Below are 23,234 nucleotides of genomic sequence, written 5' to 3' on the forward strand. Positions count from 1 at the left end.
AGTCTCCATCCCGGTGTCCCAGTCCCTGCCCTCTGCCAGCCTCCAATTCCAGTCTTCATCCCCTGGACTCCTTGTCCCAATATACTCCTCCAACACTGCGTCTCAGAGCCCTAAGTCTGGCTTTTCTCCCCTTGGTTTTTGAATTAGATGGCTTCTTCCTCCACACTTCCTGGGTGCAAGAACTGGGATGGGTGGTCATGAAGAGCACAGGAGAGACAGGCTCCATGCTCTCAGTTCTAGTGCCTAGGTCCACACCAGCCCAGAGCAGCCATTATAGGAACAGTCCAGCTCACCTCTGTAGCTCTGGGCTGGAGGAAGCATGCTCAGTCACTCTGTGGGGATGGTGTGTGCACATTCCAATCACACACAGGAACTATGAGGGGATGGAGCATCTTCAGTGTCTGTGTGCAGATGATATCTGTGCAGTCTGGTCATCATTAGGAGCTGTGAGAGACAAGAGCATGCTCAATAAGGATGGAATCTTCAGAGGTTTTATCTTTTAAACTCTAACAAGTCTCTTCTGAGCATGTGTGAACTGTGATTTTATTCAGAGGTTTATGACTTGGCCAAATGTGGGTGAGTTTTCATGATGATGGTAAAGGCACATCCCTGACATAAAGGTCCCACCCCTTGCCAAATTTCAGATCCCCGCTCCTACTAACATTGGAACCACTGCACTTCACTCCCAGGCAGGGCACCAGACATTACTGGTGGCTTTCAGCCTCAAAGCATCCCGAATCCTTGCAGCCCTGCGCTTGGCCCCTCTAATAGCCCTGCTCTGTGTCTGTGCTCTGAAGTATGGGGGCACTAGAACTTTCCAAAGAGAACTAGGAAATTTTTCACGGTAAAAAACAGCGTATTTTTTCCTTGCCTCATTCTCAGAAACAACTGAACTGTTTTGGCTGAAGTTTTCAAAAATAAAATAAAAAAAACCTGAGGCAGACATGGAAATTTTCATCCTGAATAGTTAAAGTTTGACAAAAGTTATAAGCAACTGAAAATAGGTCTTATAATGGGAAGTATTGTGCAACCTTAATAGAAAGCGTTAACAATCTGCTTGTAATGCCTATGGTTTAGGAGATACTGCATGGTGTACATGGTCTGAGTCAGGAGATTTGAGTTCTTTTCCCAGTTCAGCAAATGTCCTGCTGTGTGCACGTGACATTTCTGTGCCTCAATTTCTACACCTGTAAAACAGGGATAATTCTTCAAGTAGTGTCCCTAGGGGTGCTCCACGGTAGCTTGTGTCCCTGCACTGCTGATTGGCGAACTTTGGCAGCCGTGTACATTAGGCCCGCACATGCACTGTCCCTGCCACATGGGCTAACCCTCCTCAGTTCCTTCTCAACTGCCCCTGGCTAGAGATGGGACCATTAGCAGTCTATTTGTGATTGTTAGTGTCCTAGGTCTTCGCTGTAGTCTCGTTTATTTTCTCTACCCCCAATACAAAAAGACTTTATTTCCCCCCTTTTTCATTGGGGGCCCTTTCCCCAATGGTCTAGTTCACTAGACTTCAAGAAATGCCTCTCCTGCGAAGAGGCCATCCTTGCGGCAGAGAAGCACTCGCACTGCATACACTGCCTCAGGGAAGGCCACATCACACAGAAGTGTGGTCTCTGCCAGCAACTCAGACCCAGGTCTCATAAGGACAGAGAGTTGAGACAGAAGATCATCTTCATGGAGGCAGCCATCTAGCCCTCCCTAAACCCTCACCGAGAATCACCGGGCAGATATGAGTCTTCCCCACAGCCCTCAACACGCAAGGATGGGTCAAAGAAATCAGCCACAGACCCCTCTTGTAAAGTCATTCAAAAAGAGAGCAGTGAGTCACCAGAGTGAGCCCTGAGCTAGCCACAAAAGATCTCCAGCATGCTCGATACCATTGACACCGCGACAGTCCCAGCTCACAAAGATCAAGAGTGCCAGGTACCATTGACAGGCCTAAGGACCTAATGGGCACTGGCACTGAGTCAACAGAACCAACTGACAAAGATAGGAGCTAACGGCACTCCAGTAAGAAGATGCTGCCGGTATATGGTGTACCTTTGGCACAGTCATTGGTCTGTATGGGCAAGATCCTTGACACGCTCTGTACCACCAATGGCACTGGGTCAGTCAGCTCCACTGGCATTTCAGCACACAAGAGACCTCCGAGTATCTAGCATACCGGACTCTCCTCTTCTTGGCACTGGGACCTCGGCACAGCGTCTCTCCCTAGTGTAGGAGTCTTCTCCAGTACACTGCCATGCACCCGCTCTTTTGAGTGAGGAGTCAATGAGTCAGAGGAGACAGTTTCCCACTACTCCCATGCTCCCTATTGTGCCCACTGCCAGGAGGCTCCGAGAGTATACCACCTCAGTGGCTGTACTGGGATCCCTGGGCTATATATTGCCCCCATGCTTCTTGAGCTCCCAGCCTTGCTCATGACCCCCCAAGACATTCCTCCTTGGCTATGGCGTCTAGAGCCTTGGAACTCCCAGAGGAGATTGCTGAGAGCAGGAGGGCGGAATTGAGGAAGACGTGACTCCAAGGACCAACAACATCTCCTCCTCCTCCCCCCCAGATGAAGCATTCATGTCCCTGCCACTGTGCTTAGCTGATGATGTCCAGCTTTTCCAGTACTTGGGAAAAAGGGTTGGAAGAAGTCAAGGACACCCATCACAAACTCCGTGACATATTACACTCTTCCTCGGCCTCTAAAATAGCCTTCCTCATCAAGGAGGCTTGACAGGATGTTGAAAAAACCATATGGCAGACCCCAGCATCAGTGACACCTACTTGTAAGCAGGCTGATAAAAAAATATTACATACCAGTTAAGAGGATGGAATTTCTTTTCTTCCCCCCCTCCCACCAACTCAATAGTTGTGGATGTAGTAAACTCCCAGGGCTGTGAGCACCAAATGATATCTGATAGGGATTGGAAGCGCTTGGATTTCTTCAGGAGGAAGGCCTATTCCTCGGTCCCACTACATTTTCGAATTGCTAATTGTCAAGCCTTAACAATGAAATACATCTACATCAACTATTCAAAACCTGACAACTTTATTGATCAGTTTCCAGAGTCACAGCACAACCAGTTCAAAGCTATCATCGAGGAAGGACAACTGGTAGCCCAAACAGTGCTACAGACTGCAACCCAGTCCAGCTCCACTGCGGTGGTTATGCGATGTACATCACTGCCTGCCAAAGTCAATATATCCCTGGATTGGTGGAAGGATCCAGCAGATGTTTGCAAAGGGATTCATTTTGTGAAAATTTCCCCATTGTTGCTTCTCACCACCAAAGCACCCCTTATAGGATGGGGCGCACATCTTACAACACAAGGCAAGTGGTCATCCATGGAGATATCCTTGTACATCAAACTCCTCGAGCTCAGGGAATTCAGGAATGCCTGCACCCATTTTCTCCCCCTGATCACACACCAAAGTCCTAACACACAACATAGCATGCATGTATTACATAAATTGACAAAGAGAAACCAGGTCGCCCTACCTCTGCTCAGAAGCGATAAGGCTATGGAACTAACTGGTGCATCTCCCACTACATTACACTATCAGCAGATTACCTTCTGGGCACACAAAACTCTATAGAAGACATCCTAAGTTGCAAGTTCCCTCACAACCATGAATGGAAATAAACCCATCAGTACTTTATGACCTATTTAGATGCTGGGGGACACTGAACGCAGATCTGGTTGCTAATCACTTGAACAAGAAATGTCCACACTACTGCTCCAGAGTAGGAATAGGACATCACTCCCTACTTGATGCTCTCCTCCTTCCCTGGGACAGGGACCATTTTTATGCCTTTCCTCTATTCCCACTACTGTAGAAAGTCCTGTTGAAAATAAAAAGGGAAGGACCATACATTGTATTGATTGATCCCACTTGATCGAGACAGTCTTGGTACCCTTACCTGTCACATCTGGTGATGTGCCCACCAGTTTTTCTCCAGTCCACTCCATACTTCCTCTCACAGAACAAATGACACACTGTACATCCCAACCTGGGCATTCTTCACCTCAAGGCGTGGCTCCTTCATGATTCCAATGCTTAGAGAACTCCTGCTCAAAAGGAGGTACAAGAGGTATTTCTACACAATAGAAAGTCCTCAACATGCTGTACTTACCTGCAGAAATGGTTCAGGTTTCGGATTTGGTGCAGTTCCCAACAAATCTCCCTGACATCCACATCCCTTTCAAAGATCTTAGATTATGTACTGACTCTTTAAAAAAAAAAAATCGGATCTCTCTTCCACCAAGTAGAAAGGTTCATAATGCTATCAAACCCAACCACTAAACAGTTCCTCCGGGGTATAGTAAACCTTTCTCCACAATCCCGACACCCCACACCTACATGGGACCTAAACCTGGTGTTGAAAGGCCTAACTACACCACCCTTTGAACCCAGGCCATCTGTTTGCGAAAATGGCCTTCCTGGTAGCAATCACCTCGGTTAGGAGAATAGGAGAAATAACGGCTCTGATGGCACATCACCCTCCATGGTATTCTTTCAGGACAAGGTTACGCTCAGGCCGCACCAAAAATTCATCCCCAAGGTAAGTGCCCTGTTCCATATAAACCAAGTGATTCACCTTCCGACCTTTTACCCCAAGCCTCACTGTGAAAGCAAGACTATATTACACACACTAGATGTCAGGCAGGCCCTAGCCTTTTACTTGGATAGGACGAAGTCTTTCAGGAAGTCCCCAAAGCTGTTCCTCTCTATTGTGAAAAGATCCAAGGGCTCAGCAAAATCAACCCAGAGACTCTCTAAGTGGGTCTCAGGCTGCATTAGACAATGTTATCAGATTCATAACATGACCTCTCCAGATACTATTCGCATGCACTCCACAAGATCATTCTCATCTGTTGCCTTCTTCAAGAATGTCCCGATCTCAGAAATCTGTAGATTATTGATGTTGGGCGTCAGCCCACACCTTTGCAGAACACCACGCAATTACTGGGGACTTGCCCCCAATGCCATCTTTAGCTCCACAGTACTGTCATCTGTAACTGACCCAACTCTGAAGCCCCAGCCCTCCAGTAGGGATATTGCTTGAAAAGAGGAGCACCCATAGGGACACTACTCAAAGAAGAAGTTGCGCAATAATGACGACTCTTTGAGATGTGTCCCCCATGGGTGCTCCACAACCCACCCGCCTCCCCTCTACTTTGGGGTTCTTGTCAATGGCTCTCCAGTAGGGAAGGAGCTGAGGGGGGTTAGCCTGCACATGCTGGCTAGCCTTGTGGCGGGGCACGAGGAGAGACAGCCTCGTGGTGGGGCATAATGGACACTGCTACGAAAGTTCTCTGATCAGCAGTATAAGGACGCAAGCACACCTAAAGTGGAGCACCCACAGGGAGACACATCTTGAAGAACCACTGTTACAGCACTAGGTGAGTAAATTTTTCTTCCGATTCCCTTCCTTTCTAAAGTACTTCGAGACTATGATGGTGAGGTTTTGTTGGGGGAGAATGGAGGGTTAATTTTTCCCTTTTTTTTTTTTTAATATATATATGTGTGTGTGTGTATATTTAAGGGTGTCTGTTTTTGTTTTCTTGCAGGACAAACTGTGTGAATATTCTAGTAACAACTACTCAACTTATTCCAGCTCTGGCAAAAGTCTTGTTGTATGGATTAGGGGTTGTATTTCCAATAGAAAATATTTACAGTGCAACTAAAATAGGTGAGGTTTTTTTTTAATAACATGATAAAATATTTGAGGCTATAGTTCTAAATGAAAAACCATATGTATCTGTGTATTCATATCATGGTAACATTTAGGGACTAATGATAAATAACATACCTTACAGTAAAACGCCATTCATACTGAGGGATCCTATAGCACCTAACTGTCAGGGCGGTTAAGCACTGGACTAAATTGTCTAGGGAAGTAATGGAATCTCCATCACTGGGGATTTTTAAGAGCAAGTTGGACAAACACCTGGACAAAGACCAGGGATGGTCTAGATAATACTTAGTCCTGCCTTGAATGCAGGGGACTGGACTAGTTGACCTATCGAGGTCCCTTCCAGTTCTGTGATTCTATGATTTTACAAATTTAGGCCCTGATCCAGCAAGCTTGTTAGACCCTTTGCTGAACTGGATCCATAAGCTACTATATAACCACTAAAATGCAAAAAGAAAAAGGAGTACTTGTGGCACCTTAGAGACTAACAAATTTATTTGAGCATAAGCTTTCGTGAGCTACAGCTCACTTCATCGGAGTGAGCTGTAGCTCATGAAAGCTTATGCTCAAATAAATTTGTTAGTCTCTAAGGTGCCACAAGTACTCCTTTTCTTTTTGCGAATACAGACTAATACAGACTGCTACTCTGAAACCTGTCACTAAAATGCATTGCATCATCCACAACTGAAATGCAGCCACTCCTGCAATGAACTACAATAGCTTTTTAACAGCTCATTGCAACACTACATAATAGTTTAGATCAGGAAAGTCTCTATTCTATATATTTGATTTTAAGTTTCAATGTATCCACAATGAATTCATTTTTTAGTTCATAGAGATTCACTGTACTGTTTTCTTTCCTGCATCCATGTGTAAATCAGACAAGATGCTATTAACTGTAACCTTTAAGGGCTATCTTCTAAAACAAAAATTCAAAAAGTTCAGTCATAAGTGTAAAGCATTCAGTCTAAATCTAGACAAAACTAAAAATTTATATGGTGAAATTCCAGGGCTCGGTATCTTCATCAGAGCCCATTGACAAAAGAATTTACCAGAAGCTAAAATGTTTGCCTCCAGAATAATTATTTTAAGTTTATTCAAACTGAAATTAATAAATTTGTGCTAAAGTCTATGCAGATTTGTTTCTCAGTGAAACACAGGAGGAATATCATTTTGGTTAACTAGAAGTACATAGAACCATATATTGGAGACACAAGGTGGGTGAGTTAATATCTTTTATTGGACCAACTTATTTTGGTAAGAGAGACAAGCTTACACAGAGCTTTTCTTCAGACCTGGGAAACAGAGTGTCACAGCTAAATACAAAGTGGAACAGAGTGTTTAGCATAAGTAGTTCACACATATTCACGGGACCATTCAAGGTGAAGTGGCCTGTTGACACCTTTCCAATCATAAGGGGAAGAGAAAGGAGAAGGAGGAAAGGCAGCTAGTTGTCACCTACTATCCTATACGGGGAACCCATCTGAAGTATCCTCAAACAAGTACAACCCATATTCAATGGGTCTCCATCCTGAAAGAAATATTTCCTGAACCCATTCTTCTGGCCTTCAAACAACCTCCTAAACTCTCCAGGTTCATTATCTGAAGCAAGCTCCCCATAGAACCAGGACACATCAGCCCAAAAGTGGCACCAGTCCCTGCCAGAACAACAGATGCAAAACCTGGAGGCATCTCCACTGCTACAATCAACAACACACCTCTCAATATCCTTGGGTCCTACACATGCATATCACAGCATGCGGTGTACCTTATCCAGTGCACTAAATGCCCCAATGACAACTATGTGAGTGAAACCAGACAGTCACTACGCTCTTGAATGAACTCACACAGGAAAATGATAAAAGACAAAAACACAACGTCACCTGTGGGTGGACACTTTTCACAGAGTGATCACTCTATATCTGACCTATCGGTCCTTATTCTCAAAGGAAACCTGCACAAAACTTTCAGAAGACTTGCCTGGGAGCTTAAATTCGTAACTTTGCTAGACACTAAAAATCATGGACTGAATAGACACACTGGATCTATGGCTTATTACAACAAGTTATAACCTCTTGGGGGAGGCTAGCCATGCAGCCCCATCCCTTCTGCCCCACACCCCGCCCCTACCATTCGCCAGAGCCCTGAGCCACCCCAATGGAACCAGAGGAGCCCTGGCCGAACCACCCTGGGTTGCCCGCCAGCCCCAGTCACCTGCTGGCCTCCGGCCACAGCTGAGCTCTCACCTCCCACTAGCTTGGCGGATCATGGGTGGAACCAGGGCTTGGTTTAGGGGAGACTTAGCCTCCTCTGGTCTATTATACCCACCACCCATGACCCACTAACACTTGCCCCAGCTGTCTTCCTCCCCCGCAACACACTTCCTTTCCTCCCTGTGACTAGAGGCCACTTCACCTTAAATGGGCCCTTGAAATGTGTTAACTACTTATGCTAAACAATCTGTTCCACCTTGTATTTAACTGTGACACTCTGAGTACACTTCCCAGACCTGAAGAGAAGCTCTGTGCAGACACGAAAACCTCTCTGTTACCAACAGACGTTGGTCCAATAAAAGACATTCTCACCCACTTTGTCTCTAATATTCTGGGACCAACCCATTTATACCACCACTGCATGGTACCAGATAGTAAGATGCATTGTAGTTTTTTCACTTGGCTGGGACGTCCATGTTACTAGCTCAGTTTAGCCCTAAATGGTCAGGTACATGAACACTTTTTCATTATAATCTGAGAACAGGCATCAGTAATACAGTGAAACTTGTATTAAGCAACCATTCAAGGACCATCAAAATGTGGTTGGGAGTGGATTTTTTCTTTTAAATGAAAGGTGGCTAAGAATTTTGTGTACAAAATTGAAAGCAATCCCAGAAAAGATGAAATCCTATTTCCTGGATACCCTACATTATTGTATTGTTTGTGGAACACTGACAATAAATTCTTCCAGTTTGAATACTTGAAATACAAATTCTTAATAAAAACATGGTTTTAATATACCGAAATTCACTTGTTTCTAAAACACTAATCTATGCTTTAGACATACTGTAGGTGGAAAAAAATTGTAAAATTAAACCTATATTGTGAAAGACTGAAATGATCTTTTACAATGGAAGCACTTAGGCAATCTTGACTATAGACATCACAATGTACTCTGTCTGGGTTTTCAGTACCAAACTTAAGACAATGAACTATGAAGAGTGCAGAGAGTTTCCTGTTCACTAACTTTGGCCCCAGTCTTGGATTGGGATTCATTAGCATAAGCCTTTGCAGAGATCCCACTGAAGTAAGGAGCTGTGCTTATATTAAGTAACCACTCAGTGGACAAACAACAAAGGTTGTCTCTTGAGGGAGATGCTCTTTTTTAATTAAAGGTGGGTGAGAATTTCATGTACAAATTTGAAGACAATCCAATGCAAGATGAGTTCCTTTATCTTTACAGATGTATGACTTACGGGCATTTGAGTCCAAAGCATTATTCAGGAGGCTGGCTACAGACAAACAGCACGAAATTCCCCTTTCAGAGGGGAACTCTGAAGTCATGAGTGTGTCAGGTGTGGGGCTTGCGCTTACTTGCCATAGGAAGTGGGGAGGCGGTGGGGAGGCAGACGTCTGCTATGCGATATCTATTCTCCACAAGTATAGGATCTGTTAAAAAGACCCTAAGTAGATCTTACAGCTGACTGTCAGCAATTCTAACTGATGTCAGGAGCCGTGTCTCTGACAGTCTGCTCTCACTCCTATGCTGAGCACAGAATTGATGCAGGAGAGATTCTGCTCTGTAAATCTCTCAGTGATGGTAATATTACATTGCAGGTGCTTGGAGATATCTTGGATAGGTGTTTAATGAATATGGTTTCATTATGTTCTCTCACCAGCTATCACGTGTAAAACCCTTAATAGTTTAAATTTCTTTTTCAGGAAAGGAAAGTTGTTTTGAGCGAATAATTCAAAGATTTGGAAGAAAAGTAGTGTATGTTGTTATAGGTGATGGCGTGGAAGAAGAACAAGGAGCAAAAAAGGTTGTAATTCTTTTTTAGTGCAGTTTTATTTCAAGTGTTTGAAAGTAAATACGTGCATTTTCTCACACCTGGGATTGTATGCATCAGGGTTGATTCTGATCTCCAATCTATAATCGTGTAGCGTTATAAAATTAGACTATTTTGACTGATGGGCTAGTAACACACTCTACTTAAAAGTCTATTTGGGTCTTGGACATTGCTGTCCTCCAAAAGATGCATTAGGGTAGCGATGTGTATCCATTATATCTGTATGAAGGATATTAAGTATGGATTCTGGTTTGACTAAAACTGATAATTCCACTTTTCTAAATGGCATCCCCCACTGCCATGAAATATAATAAACTTAAGCACAGCTATTACAGTTTGTGGTGTTCAGATACCTTGCATTGTTTTGTGAATTTTACACCTTGAAAGATTATCTGAGAAATGGAGCATATACATTAATGTTGACCTCAGCGCGTCAGCCTGTACCTAAATTGGGAGCCTGCATTTTCGGCCAAATATTGATTATTTCTTGCTATTCTAATCCCTGTTGCTTAAGCTCTGGCAGAAGATGCAGTTGAATCTCTGATTACATGTTTTTTCCTTTCTCCATTAGGAAGGGGAAATATCATGGTCTCTTCTCTTGCAATGTGGAGTGGGCATCTCAAAAAGCAGCACTGTATCTTATTGCTAGGAGTTACTACTGAATGTGTCAATCTAATAGAATGCAGGAGGAGTGGGGCTGCTCTGAGGTCTTTGACTGAAACCATAGAATATTATCCTAGCAAGTATAAAGAAGAAAAAAATGGGAGCAAGGAGGTTTATCTTGCCTCATTTTCCTTGTAAATTGCCTTTCCATACGCTCTTTCCCAGCGGTGATGCTATATCTTTCTAATAATCATTTTTCAAAGCTTTCTGAATGGAGAGATTAAACTAATTACACCACATTATATTACACGCAATATTACAAGATGTTACCCTGAATAGTTTTGCAACATGAAATACCAACTTACATCCCTCTGAAACTTTCTGTATAGTTTCCCATCTTGTTACATCAATTTGCGAACTTGTCAGTTTCATGTGTCCCTTTGGCACACTAAAATGAACAGATTCCTCCTTTCTCCCTTCAGAAATGCCTTTAATCTTTGCAGAGAAGTTTTCTGCTGTAAATGATTACATTTTAACAGCTACATTTAAGACCAGGAAAAGCTGTTGTCTTTGTTCCTTTCCATTGCTCAGTGAAGTAATATTCTATGTAACGGTGACAAAAGTACTTCTTTCAGTAACACCTAATTCAGCAGTTTTTAACTGGAAATGTCATGCAGAAAGGCCTAACTAAGAAAGCCTTTCCATTTGTTAAATGAATAGGTAGTAGAGAAAGTTCCCTTGGAGCATTTGTTCCATGTGTTCTCTGTTGCGGGAAGGAATGTTCAGATTTGGAGAATGTAGGAAGTTTAGAATCTACATTCTCTACTCCAGAGTGAGACTGTGACTCAGTTACAATCTCTCTGTGAGATTCCCTGCTGCTTTGGGAAGGGGGTAAACTTCACCTGGTCTAATGTACACTCCCAGGTGCATTGGCACAGCTAAAATGGCTGCCCCATTGTGGGGGCAGAGCTAAGGTGCCACCTGTTCTGCCTGCCTGTCAGAATTGGGAACACAGTGGCTCCGCAAAGTCTATCCATGTTGTTGGTAACCAGGACAAGTAGATGAGATGGGTGCCTTGCACTCCATTATGCCCCAGAGCCACCATGCTAGCTAGACCACAATTTGACCCAAAATGATTAGATATGTGAATGATAAACACAGTGAAAAACTGTTCAGTTCTGAAGAATTATGTAAATCAGCACATTTTAGCAATACTAGAAGCACTAAACATTTGAGTACATATTTGTATTCAGATACATTATGCTTAAATAAGGGGAGATAAAACTCTATTATACTATAAAAACACTTAACCTTCCACACAGAGAAGCACCAACAAAATGGTAGGTTTATAATAATAAACATAAAAACCTTGACAAAAATGGTGCAACTATGAAGACACCTATTAGAGAACCCCACTCCGCCACGTAACTTTTTACCACATTCCATCCTACCTTCCCTACAATAATCTGTGTGTTTGAGTTTCTCAGGGAAGGCACTGTCTTTTTATTATCCCATTGTCCGTCAAGTAGCATTCCATGCCTTGGTCCATGATTGAAGGCCCCTACATAGTACTGCTCAATAAATATAAATTTTATAGACCAGAATTCTTTTCTTTTTCCCCTGTTTGTAAAGCATTTACCACTCCAGTGATGCTGTATAATGAACAATATTGTTTTATTCATCAAGATTTCTATAATTTATTATAGTAGCCAACCTATGTACTTAAGATTTTTATTTTCTGTTCCAGTACTGAACAGTGATGAACTTCCAGATTAGTAAGTGAGAAAATGAGGGTCCGTATTAAAAAGCACTTCACTAACAAACAGATCTGTTGCTTCATCATAGAAGGGTGGTAAAATATTCCTACAAGCGTAGGTGCTGGAACTAAGGGTGCTGGGGATGCTGCCGCACCCCTGACTGGAAGTGGTTTCCCTCAGATACAGGATTTACAGTTTGGTTCAATGACTCTCAGCACGCCCACAATACAAATTGTTCCAGCACCCCTGCCTACAAGCCCTTTATTTACTGAATGTTTAAAATGTATCTAAAATAAATTATTGTAATTATAAAACTTAGTCAGTAAATACATTAAAGTTTATACAGTTCTTTTTAAAAAGATTTTCACAATCCAAATTTTTTCATATTTCCTTTTGATTGATGAAAATAAGTGTGATACACCAAGGACACTGCACCCCCTTATAATTCACTTAGCATTGGATAAGTCATAGTATTGTCATCTTTCCCTAAACCATTATTACCTGAAAATTCATTTTTATAAGACAGTTGAAATTCTCAGGCCTTCATGTTCATAGTACAGACCAAGGAGCAGTAGTAAATTGTGGAGCCTTCTCTAGATCAAAACACAGAACACTTAACATAGTTAGGATTTTAGAGTTCAAAATCATGCCACATGAAGGTTGCCGTCTTCCTGCATCTGAAGGCTGCTGGAGTGACACAGTAGATACCAAAATAAGGTGACTTTTTTTTTTTTTGCAAGAAAACCTGCTATCTTGTCCTAGCCACTATCACTACACAACTCAATTTTTGGTACCGCAGGCACTGTTCTTTAGGTTATAGGCTTTAGGTTCTTTTAGGTCAGCCAGTTCTCTATCTGTAAAATGGCAATAATGCTTCTCCACCTCACAGGGGATATGTGAGAATAAAATCATTAATATTTGTGATTCATCATATACTGTGATGGATATTCAACACAGCCATTGTTTAATAACTCACAGCACACTTCACATGTTTGTTTATTTCATGACAGGAAGTGAAGAAGACTGTCATATCTAGCTGATATCATTGGGTATTTTAAGTAGTCAGAATGTAATAAACCCACACTTCAGTTTGACCGAAACACTGGGGATAAATTTGCCATCCTTTCGGGATTAGAACTTGGATCTGGAATGACCACAGGACCAGAAGGGAAGATTTAGGTCCTATGATTTGTCAGAAAATTGTCACCTACAACAGCACAGTACATCTTAGCACAGTGCACTGGTCTTAGCTAAGTACTTATTCAAGTGCTATATCACTTCTTCTAGCATCTAAGGAAGAGTTTCTGCTAGGTATTGATTAGTCCCTAATCTGCTGAGTGAGGTCTAACAGAACCACAGCACAAGGTGGCATGACTGAAAGCACAAATGTGTGGGCTTTTTATTCATATCCCCTACAAAATCCTTTGTCATAAGCAAATACTTTTCAGGAAATAGAGATGTCATTTGCAATCTGCCCTTCAGTGCTAGGCAATCAAAAAAAATAGTATTGTTTTGCAAAAATATTTGAAACGAGATTTTTCACTTTGTTCAAAATTGTTATATATTTTGTTTTGTGCTTGATAGAAAAAATTGAGAGTTTATTTCTTGTTTCGAAAAGGGAAATTCCCACTTTTTTATATTTCCTACATAAAAAAGGAAATTGATTTTACTCAGAATGTCAAAATGAAAAAATTTGAAATGTTAACATTTTTTGTTTCAAAGGTTCATCACAAAATTGAAACATTTTGAAAAAATGATTTTCTTCAGCAAAAAATTATCAGGCTCCCATTTGTTTTTATTTCAAAATCTTTGTTGAAAAAATTACAACCAGCTCTATTGCATAATATATTGTTTTAATAGGCAAAATGTTCAGACTTACAAATATCATGAAAATTTCATTGACCATTAAAATAATAATAGAGGTAGGTACATAGAATCGTGAGACTCGAGGAGACCTTGAGAGGTCTTCTAGTCCAGTGCCCTGTACTCAGGGCTGGACTAAGTATTATCTAGCCATTCCTGACAGGTGTTTGCCTAAGTTGCTCTTAAAAATCTCCAATTACAGAGATTCCACAACCTCCCTAGGCAATTTATTCCAGTGCTTAACTACCCCGACAAGGAAGTATTTCCTAACATCCAACCTAAACCGCCCTTGCTGCAATTTAAGCCCATTGCTTCTTGTCCTATCCTTGGAGTTAAGGAGAAAAAATTCACACACATCCTTGTAACAATCATTTGTTCTTACTCAATTTCATCCAATTTACTTAAGACCTTTTCTCCAGTTTGTCCAGATCATTTTGAATTTTAATCCTGTCCTCCAAAGCAGTTGCAACCCCTCCCAACTTGGCATCATCCACAGACTTTATAAGTGTACTCTGCCATTATCTAAATCATTGATGAAGATATTGTACAGAACTGGACCCAGGACCAATATCTGCAGGACCCCACTGAATATGCTCTTCCAGCTTGACTGTGAACCACTGATGATTACTCTCTGGGAATAGTTTTCCAACCAATTATGAACCCACCTTATAGTAGCTCCAGTTAGGTTGTATTTTCCCCCACTTACATCATAAACAAACAAGGTATAGTCCCGCTCTTCTGGGGAATTTTCCTGGCTTCTGCACTACCCCAGTGAAGTGGGATAGCGAAAGGATCTGAGTCCTCGCTCCCACTTCCTTTACCCAGTGGCCTCCCTGCCCTTGAGAGCTCCCCTTCCACTCTCCTGTCTGGCAGAGTCTTTGTAGCCCCAACAAGGCTGGGCCCAGGATTCCTGGGGGGCTTGACCCCCAACCCTGCTGTGGTCACCTAGGACAGGGGTTAGGGTGTCCCCACTCCAGGGTACTCTCTCTGCACTGGGCACTTCTCTGACCCACTGACCATTACATAAAAGCTAAAGAAAATGCAAATTATTTAATCAACAATTAATTTTAAAAAGAATAAGGAATAATGGGAAAGGTTAAAGGAAATGCATCAACCCGCTCTTTGGCAGGGAACATCACAAACAGTGTCTCTGGAATGTCAGGGCAGTTCACAGTCTGTTCCTTATAAGTCCCAGGCCTTCTTCTCAGGCCCTGGCTGTGCTGTAGGGATGCTGTGGGTTGGACACTTGCTCTGGTGGTGGCCACACGCTCTCAGGCTCTAAATGGCAAGACCCTTCTTCCCAGTGTTGTTCCGCCCTGTCGGGATTATGATCCAAGCCTGGCCTGCAGAGCCCCTTGGCTGAGGTATCTCCCTGTGCTGGGCCGGCTGCCCAGGGTCCCGTCCCCCCCACCCCTCGGTCTCCCCAGCTGCTCACCACACCCAGCTCCTGACTGCTCCAGCCCCAGCTGCACCACTCTGTCTCTGTGCTGCTGCTGCTCTGCCTCCAGCTCCCTGGGCTGCTTCTTTGGCCCCTCTGGCCCCGGTTGCTGCAGCTCTGGCCCCAGAACAGGTCTGCTCTGCAGGCTGCTTCTGTGACTCAGCTCCCAGCATTGACCTGCTTCATAGAATCATAGAATATCAGGGTTGGAAGGGACCTCAAGGGATCATCTAGTCCAACCCCCTGCTCAAAGCAGGACCAATCCCCAATTTTTTCCCCAAATGGCCCCCTCAGGGATTGAACTCACAACCCTGGGTTTAGCAAGCTAATGCTCAAACCCCTGAGCTATCCCTCCCCCCCTATGGGCTGCTTTTCTGGCCCTGGTTGCTGCAGCTGGCTTTGGGGCTGCAGCTCTGCTCCCAGGACAGGGTCTGCTCTTTCTGGGCTGCTTTTCTGGTCCCTCTGGATCTGGCACAGCTCTGCTCCCCAGCTTAGCTTGGGCCCCTGCTTTCTCCTTAGCTCAGCCCCACTCTGTCTGACCCAGGCAAATCCAGCTCACACAGAGGATGGGACCTCTCTGGCCTCCTGACTCCCTGATTAGCCTGCCCGCCCTGTCATTCAGGCTGACCTGGAGCATTGACCTCTCCTCATTGTTCCTGGGGGCTGTCAGTCTCAGGGTCCTGATTTCCCATAAACCCTTCCCCTTTTAGTACCGGGAGCTAGCCAACCAAAACACCCCCACTGAATGTTTGTAAGGGGACTGTTGCCCCCTTACTATGAGACAGTCATGCAAGACAGTATCAAAAGCCTTACTAAAGTCAAGATATACCACATCTACTGCTTCCCCCCCATCCACAAGGATTGTTACCCTGTCAAAGAAAGCTATTAGGTTCGTTTGACATGATTTGTTCTTGACAAATCCATGCTGACTGTTACTTATCACCTTATTATCTTTTAGTTGTCTGCAAATTGATTGCTTGATAATATGCTCCATAATCTTTACATGTTACACTAGTCAACAATTATGTTTACTGTATTCTACATTTTTATTAGATATTAATGCAGTGCAGTTACATTCACTGCCATTAGGCATAGCATTTGCCATCCAGCAGTATGTGAGGTATTACTGTTTCTCAATATGCTTAGAATAGAAAATACCTGAAGTATATCAGATTCCACTGTGTGGTAGCTGTTAGCAAAAGCTTACTTTTTAAAGGCAATGTCTGTCAAATACCTATGAAAATAAACCAATGAAAGCCCTTCCTTCCTGGTCATACAGTGAAAAAAGCAAATGCTTTGAGGCTGGGTCCCAGAGTTGTGTTGCTATTTTCAACAAGTTGGATTTGTCATTATCTGCTCATTTTATAGGGGTTTGCTAATCTGGGAGTGTTTTTCTCTGTGATAGAGTATTATTATGAATGTTTGGCTTGTAGGGTATATACACTAGCAAAAGAGAAAGATGCATAGATTTATTGTACAATAACTTAGTTACCTTATTTAAGGTGATTTTTTTTTTTTGTGAACCACAGCAAGAATTCCTCCCCCCCCCCCCGGAGATGCAGTATAAAATGTGAAAGTGAGTGAAATTCATAATGATCTGATCTTGCCAGGTCAGGCCTGTAAACAAAATTCCAGTGTAAATTGACATATGCTTGCAGCTACAGCATTCCTGGCATGTTTCCATTGTTGGCAATGTAAACCAGGGGCCCTTTTGGCCTACATACAGAAGGCTTGAACATAATAATGCCTAGCATTTACATAACTCTTTTTCATAGGCCCTTTCAAGCATAATTAATCCTCATAATACTCCTATCAGAGACATAAGTAGAATTATCCCTGCTTTACAGATAGGGAAACTAAGGCAAAGAGAATTTAAATGATTTTTCCAAGACCATTCAGTAGCTCAGAAATAGAGATCCTGAATCACACCCCAGACTACAGAGACTAATCCATAACCTATAATGCATATGGACAGTACTGTGATTGGTGGAGCTTGATGGAGGTGTGCCTAGTGGTTAGGAGGGCTGGTTCTTTTTTAATGCAGAAGGGGGCTAATAGGGGGAGCCCAGGCCATCCCGCACCACTGGGCTTTTGTCCAGGGCCCTGTGTGCATTAGCAAAGGCCAGGCACCCCAAGGCTGTTTTACGGCTGTCCTCCCTGGGCCACCTCCAACATCCCACTCTGTAATCCAAGCTTCTGAGCTATCTGACTTCATTTTGAGCTCCACCTCCATCTGGAGCATGCTCTGCAGGTATGGCAGGGTGGGATTGTCTGGGTCTAGAGTTGTTCTTTAACCACTTCAGCCCTAGTGTGGGGTTTATACACCCTCTCACAAGTACAAAGGAGTAATGGTGACTTATATTAAATAGTTTGACACAAGTTCTTTAGATACTCCACATATCTGATGAGTACCCAGCATGACACTAGGGGGTATTACTTGGGAGACAGTATGATCAAGGGGGCTGAACATGGAGTTGAGAGCCAGTAACACCTGACTATAATCCTGCCTGTACCATTCATTCGTTTCTCTTTAGTTCTTGACTTCTTAGTAAATAGCAAGATGTTTTCCACAGTGTCAGTCACCATGCTCCATCTGCTATATATTGTTTGCTCATCTTTCCCTGGCATAATTAAGAGAGAAGTAGGGGACTGAGGTTCCTAGTTGGCCAATCAGAGAAGAAGGAGAAGTGATGCCTAGCACCAGACAGGGAGCACTCCTGGGAGAAAAGGCAGATGGGGACAAAAGGAGGAGAACTCCAGCAGCTCAAGTGAGGTGCAAAAATAAATGGGTGAAAATGCAGCCAACTCAACTAGAACAGCATAAACCTGATGAGAACATAAACACTTCTGCTTGGGCATTGTTTGGCACCAACAATGTGTTTGGTATTGTGCAAGACATAAGGTGTTGACAGTTCCTGCAACAAAGATCTTGCTGTCCAAGTAAAAGACACAGAGAAGCCAAGATACATTATGCAATCTGGGCTTCCCAATTAGCAACTTTTTCCCCCGAACCTTCCTGTTGACTTATTTTGTGACGTTAGGAAGGATTTGGATGAAAATGTGGGAAGAGAAATGGCTTTGCAGACCAGAAGAGGGAGGTTATTGCATGCATACGGGATAATGTGGAAATCGGCATTGAGACGGTCATGTTGGAAACGAACGAGCAGGACATCTGGCTGCCATTGCTGATGGAGCTTGACATGGAGATGACACAATGGGAATCTAGGTTGAAGATAGAAATTTTCTGTCCTCTAGTTAGTTGACCATTTCTTCTCTGAGGAAAGGGCTAGTGTTTCTAGATGTCTTAGAAGAAGGTTAAGCATATACTTGTGCTTTGCCATGCTTCTCTGGAATTCTGCTCCCAAAATACCTTAAAGTACCCTAGTGCCTCTGCAAATCACTGGCTCATTCGTTGCTCTTCAGGTTGAAGTGCAGTTAACTCTTTTTCAAGGCTTTGTGACAATCTGAGAGAGAGTTCCCCTCTGCCTTTCCATCAGGGCTTCAAAGGTCCCCCCCCCCTTCTTGTAATACAGAGCAGATGAGCTTTATAACATTTGTGGAAGCTGGATGCCTGTGTTTGCTCCCCACTTTTGCCCTACACTCATTTCTCAGTCTTCAGCTACCCCAGAGTTCCCTGATGTTCCTTTGCCAATTGATTAACACACTCCAGCAAGGTCCTGCTGCAGCATGGTATTTCACTCCATAGCTGTGCAATGGTTGCTTGTTTTCAGTCTCAACAGGCAATATCAGTTGTTTCTTGAGGCTGGGATTTTCAAAGGAGCCTATGTAAATTTGGCACTCCCATTTATTTCCGAAGAGATTTACACACCTACCTATCTTAAGCTCCTTATTTTTCCCAGTCCAACCCAGATCATCATGATGTTATTGCCAGGCTGGCAATGAAATTCTTCCACAGTTATTCATTGCTTACACAGTGGTTTATACAAAAAACTTTCCAGACAAATAAATTATGAACCCATGTTGAGGATCTTACCATCTAAATTGCATAAAACATTAATGGTTTACAATAAACAAGGCAGAGAGCATGTAAGGGATCTCTGAGATTTCAAGACTGATGTATAGCTAGACAGCTTGTAAAATAGGAGAAGTGACCAGAATGAAAGCCAGAGAGAAGATGCACTGTGAGGATAACTGTGCGTAAAATCCTGGTTTTGCCATTGACTTCATTAGGACCAGGATTTCACTTTGAACTTCTGAGGAGGGATTTGAAGGAGAATAAAGTTACATGCCCCAGAAACTGTTCTTAAAATGCCACAGAATCCCAGAAGCCATTGTAATGCCTACATTGTTCTCAGTGTGTGTGCTCAAATCAGCTGGATGCAAGTTGAACCAATGAAATACTAAATACGTTCATTGTAGCCTTGAAATTATTTGTTGCATTGAAACAATTTTCCCTTTGGGATGAATGGAATATTTTCTCTGACAGAGGAGATAATTATCTTTCTTCCTGACACTGTAGTGCCTGCTTTGCAGCTTAAGGATAGTGAGTTTTCACAATCAGATATTTTACCCTTCATGGATGACGTAATTTGTGTTTGGCCCCCTGGTATTCATGTCTTCAATTTATTCAGGTGTCTTGCAAGTATGTTCAAAATTTAGACCTAGATTTTTTTTTTCAGCTAATGGGGAAAAATTAAACATTCATTTTAAAATTCTCCTACATGGAAAAGCTGTTTTAAGGTCAGTGCAAACAATAACCAGCATAATATAAACCACCAGGAAAAAATTACTTTCTGCATGATTTGAATAGCATATTCGTGTATTCTGAATCACTGCCAGTGAGTTATTTAACTCATCTGCCAGTAATAGTTTCTCAAAGACTAAACGTGTTTTGACAGTAAACAAGTTTATCTTCATTTTTTTTTGTCAACAAGTTTCATCATTTTTTGGTATATCCATATATTTCATGTGCAGGATAGAATGTTTTCCATGTTTCTATAGAAATATATTTTGTATTTCAGAAATGTACCTAATCTTTTTCTTAAAAAAAAAATTACTCTTTAAATAAGGCCTACGACTGTGATTTAAAAAAATAGATTTGATGTTACTGAGAATTCAAATTAGAAGCACTGAGAAATATTGATGAGAAGAGAGGTTATAAATTATTATAGCTCATCGTGAGCCATAGATAGTTAGAGAGCAGCTGAAGTATTGCTGTCCTCTTGCAGTGTTACCTTATTCTTGCAAGAGACAATGAGATGAGTTTGCAGACCAGAATGCCCAGGTTTTTGACATTGTTTCTCTTCTGTTCATAGCATGCCATGCCATTTTGGAGGATCTCAAGCCACTCTGACCTTATGGCCCTTCATCATGCCTTGGAACTGGAGTACTTGTAGCAGCTCAGCAGCACTTTGAAACCCCAGAACCTCCCTTATGCCCTTGGACAGTAATCCCGTGTCTTGTGTCAGCATTGGACTACAGAATTTTGTGATTTCAACATGTTGATGTACAGCTGCAATTGGTCTTAACTTTTGCCCTTTCAGTAAATGGAGGAGCATGCCTTTTTCTTCAGAACAGCTGTTGACTCTAGTATTGCGAATCCAATGAAAACAAGCCATGAGAATGTTTTAACAGCGTGTTTTACCACATTTGCTACAAAAAAAAAAAAAAAAAAATCAAAGGTTCATACCTGTGAAGAAAGAAAGGACCTGCAAATGCTTTGTAGTTTTTAGAATCTTCAATGTGACACATACAGCTTCTTCAACACAGCAAACTTGATTGCACAATGAAGACTGAATTTTTCAAAAATACCAGTGGAGTAATTTTCTTGTAAAGAAGGTTTACTTTTTTTGGTTTCTCATACCCAGGGTACTCTGTACATCTTTACTTATTTATGAACAGACTGTGTTTTGACATCATAACTGAGGATACATATGATAGGATTAAAGGCTATTTATAAGCCTTTGTCTCATGATACAGCAAACACTTTTGATTTTAGCACATTGCAAAGTAGTCTAAAGTATGTCTAATTTAAACAAATAGGTACATCACTGAGACAATCATGTACAGGAAGAATTTTTTGTGTAAATTTGTAATAATGGATGATTCTTTTACATATTGTTTAAGTAAATGCTATTGAGAGGTAGTAATGCCTTGTTGGTGAAGTCTGAGGCAATGTGTACACAGCTATTGTGCAGTGCCTTATCAGAGTGTTGGGTATAAATATGTAGATAATGGATTTTTTAGATAAATTTGTCAAGACCAAAAGCATGGATGTCAAGTGTCAATAAGGAATTTGTTGTTCTTTTTCAGCTATTTTCTCCCCCCCCCCCCCCCCCCGTCAGCTATTCTGACTATAAAATGATGGTTACCATGTGTCCCCATTAAACAGGTACACAGAGCTACATAACTTAATTGAAGAGGAGTTCATTACTGTCTTTCAATTTTCTGTTTTAAGGCTAATGTATTAAATCTCCTTAAAGAATTGAATAATGAATCCACAAACTCCTCCCATAAAAAGTTAGAGAATAGAAAAATACATTATACAACGGTATTTGAGTTGGAGACTAACAAATCAAAAATTACAGCATGTGCTTTGTTTTACATAGGTTAGAAAAGAATATTTTGGAGAAACTGAGCAAAACATAATTATATGCAGTGTACACACTTCAGTTTTTTTTTTTAAATTCTCTTCCACCAGGAGTCAGATTTTCCTAGTGTGTAACATCCATTGCCGGCAATGGACAATGAAATAGTTGTCACCAAGGATGTAAAATACCCATAGTCTATATTAATTTGTTATCAACGTAAACTGTGTCTGATCTACAAGTTGTGACTTTTCTAAATCTTACAGGCCATGAGCAATGTGGTTAGTTAAACTGAGTCTGACATCTTGGCCTGAATTGTACCAGTTCCCTTTCCCCCATTTCCATCTTTTCATTAAAAAGAAACCTCAGCTTTGTTGGTTCATTCTTCAAAATTTTACTCCGTTTCTGTTCTTCCCTTCCATCCCACCCCCCAAAAAACAACACCAGCCTTTTAAACAGCTACCTGCAAAGCACCAAAGGAGCTGTGAAGCAACACCCTCCTGTGTTGGAGGATTCATATTGCTGCTAGTTAATTTGTGGATTTTCCAAATTGCTTAATTACCAACTAAGGCCCCTATCTCGCTAAGGCTTACACATGTGCTTCATTTTACACATTAGTGCGAGTAGTTTAACAAAGTGGAGGGAATTACTCACACAGTGCATAAAGTTTAAGCACATGGTGTCGTTCTTTTAGGATGGGGCTATAATTAGATTCCCCCCCCCCCCCCGATTTGCTTCAAGCAAAGTAGAGAGAGAGACAGTTTTTTGGCTTTTCAATTTTTGTAGTCATTTTGCAGACTGAAAAAAAAGTTTATCTGGGCCTTATTGTACAAAAGAGTGTGTTGTGTCCACAATTGTGTACAGAATTTCTCTTCATTAATTTTGTGTTTTAAATTAATAAAATTGATTTGTGAACTAGTAAACAATCCTCTGAGACATTAGTATTTGATTATTTTTGCCATAGGCTTGGAAGGAGGTAGCACCTCTTTTTATTTTTATTTTTTTTTTGCTGTCTCAAGAAGAAAAAAAAATGTTCACTTAGATTCATAGATACTAAGGTCAGAAGGGACCATTCTGATCATCTAGTCCAACCTCCTGCACAGCACAGGCCACAGAATCTCACCCACCCACTCCTATGAAAAACCACTTGTCTATGCTACCCAGATAAGAAGTGCTATAGAACTGCCACCATGCCTTGGTAATATACTTTGGTTATAGAGGTGTAAACTAGATATGCAGCAGCTGCTTCTCTACTCAGTGGGTGCTAGAG

At 42.0% G+C, this 23,234-nt stretch overlaps 1 protein-coding gene across 6 annotated transcripts in view; it reads left to right on the forward strand.

Annotated features, from left to right (window-relative positions):
• The window catches only part of EYA1 (EYA transcriptional coactivator and phosphatase 1), a 230,450-nt gene extending 207,563 nt beyond the window's left edge, over window positions 1-22,887 (forward strand). For all 6 annotated transcript variants that reach the window (XM_043507718.1, XM_043507720.1, XM_038392868.2 and 3 more), the window contains 3 exons: window positions 5,568-5,689; window positions 9,628-9,728; window positions 20,693-22,887. In XM_043507718.1, the coding sequence (XP_043363653.1) occupies window positions 5,568-5,689; window positions 9,628-9,728; window positions 20,693-20,773 (304 nt within the window). In that variant the 3' untranslated portion in view covers window positions 20,774-22,887. The remainder of the gene's footprint in view (window positions 1-5,567; window positions 5,690-9,627; window positions 9,729-20,692) is intronic.
• The last annotated feature ends 347 nt before the right edge of the window (window positions 22,888-23,234 follow it).

Source organism: Dermochelys coriacea, chromosome 2 (genome assembly GCF_009764565.3).
Source record: "Dermochelys coriacea isolate rDerCor1 chromosome 2, rDerCor1.pri.v4, whole genome shotgun sequence".
In the NCBI taxonomy this organism is placed as follows: Eukaryota; Metazoa; Chordata; order Testudines; family Dermochelyidae; genus Dermochelys; species Dermochelys coriacea.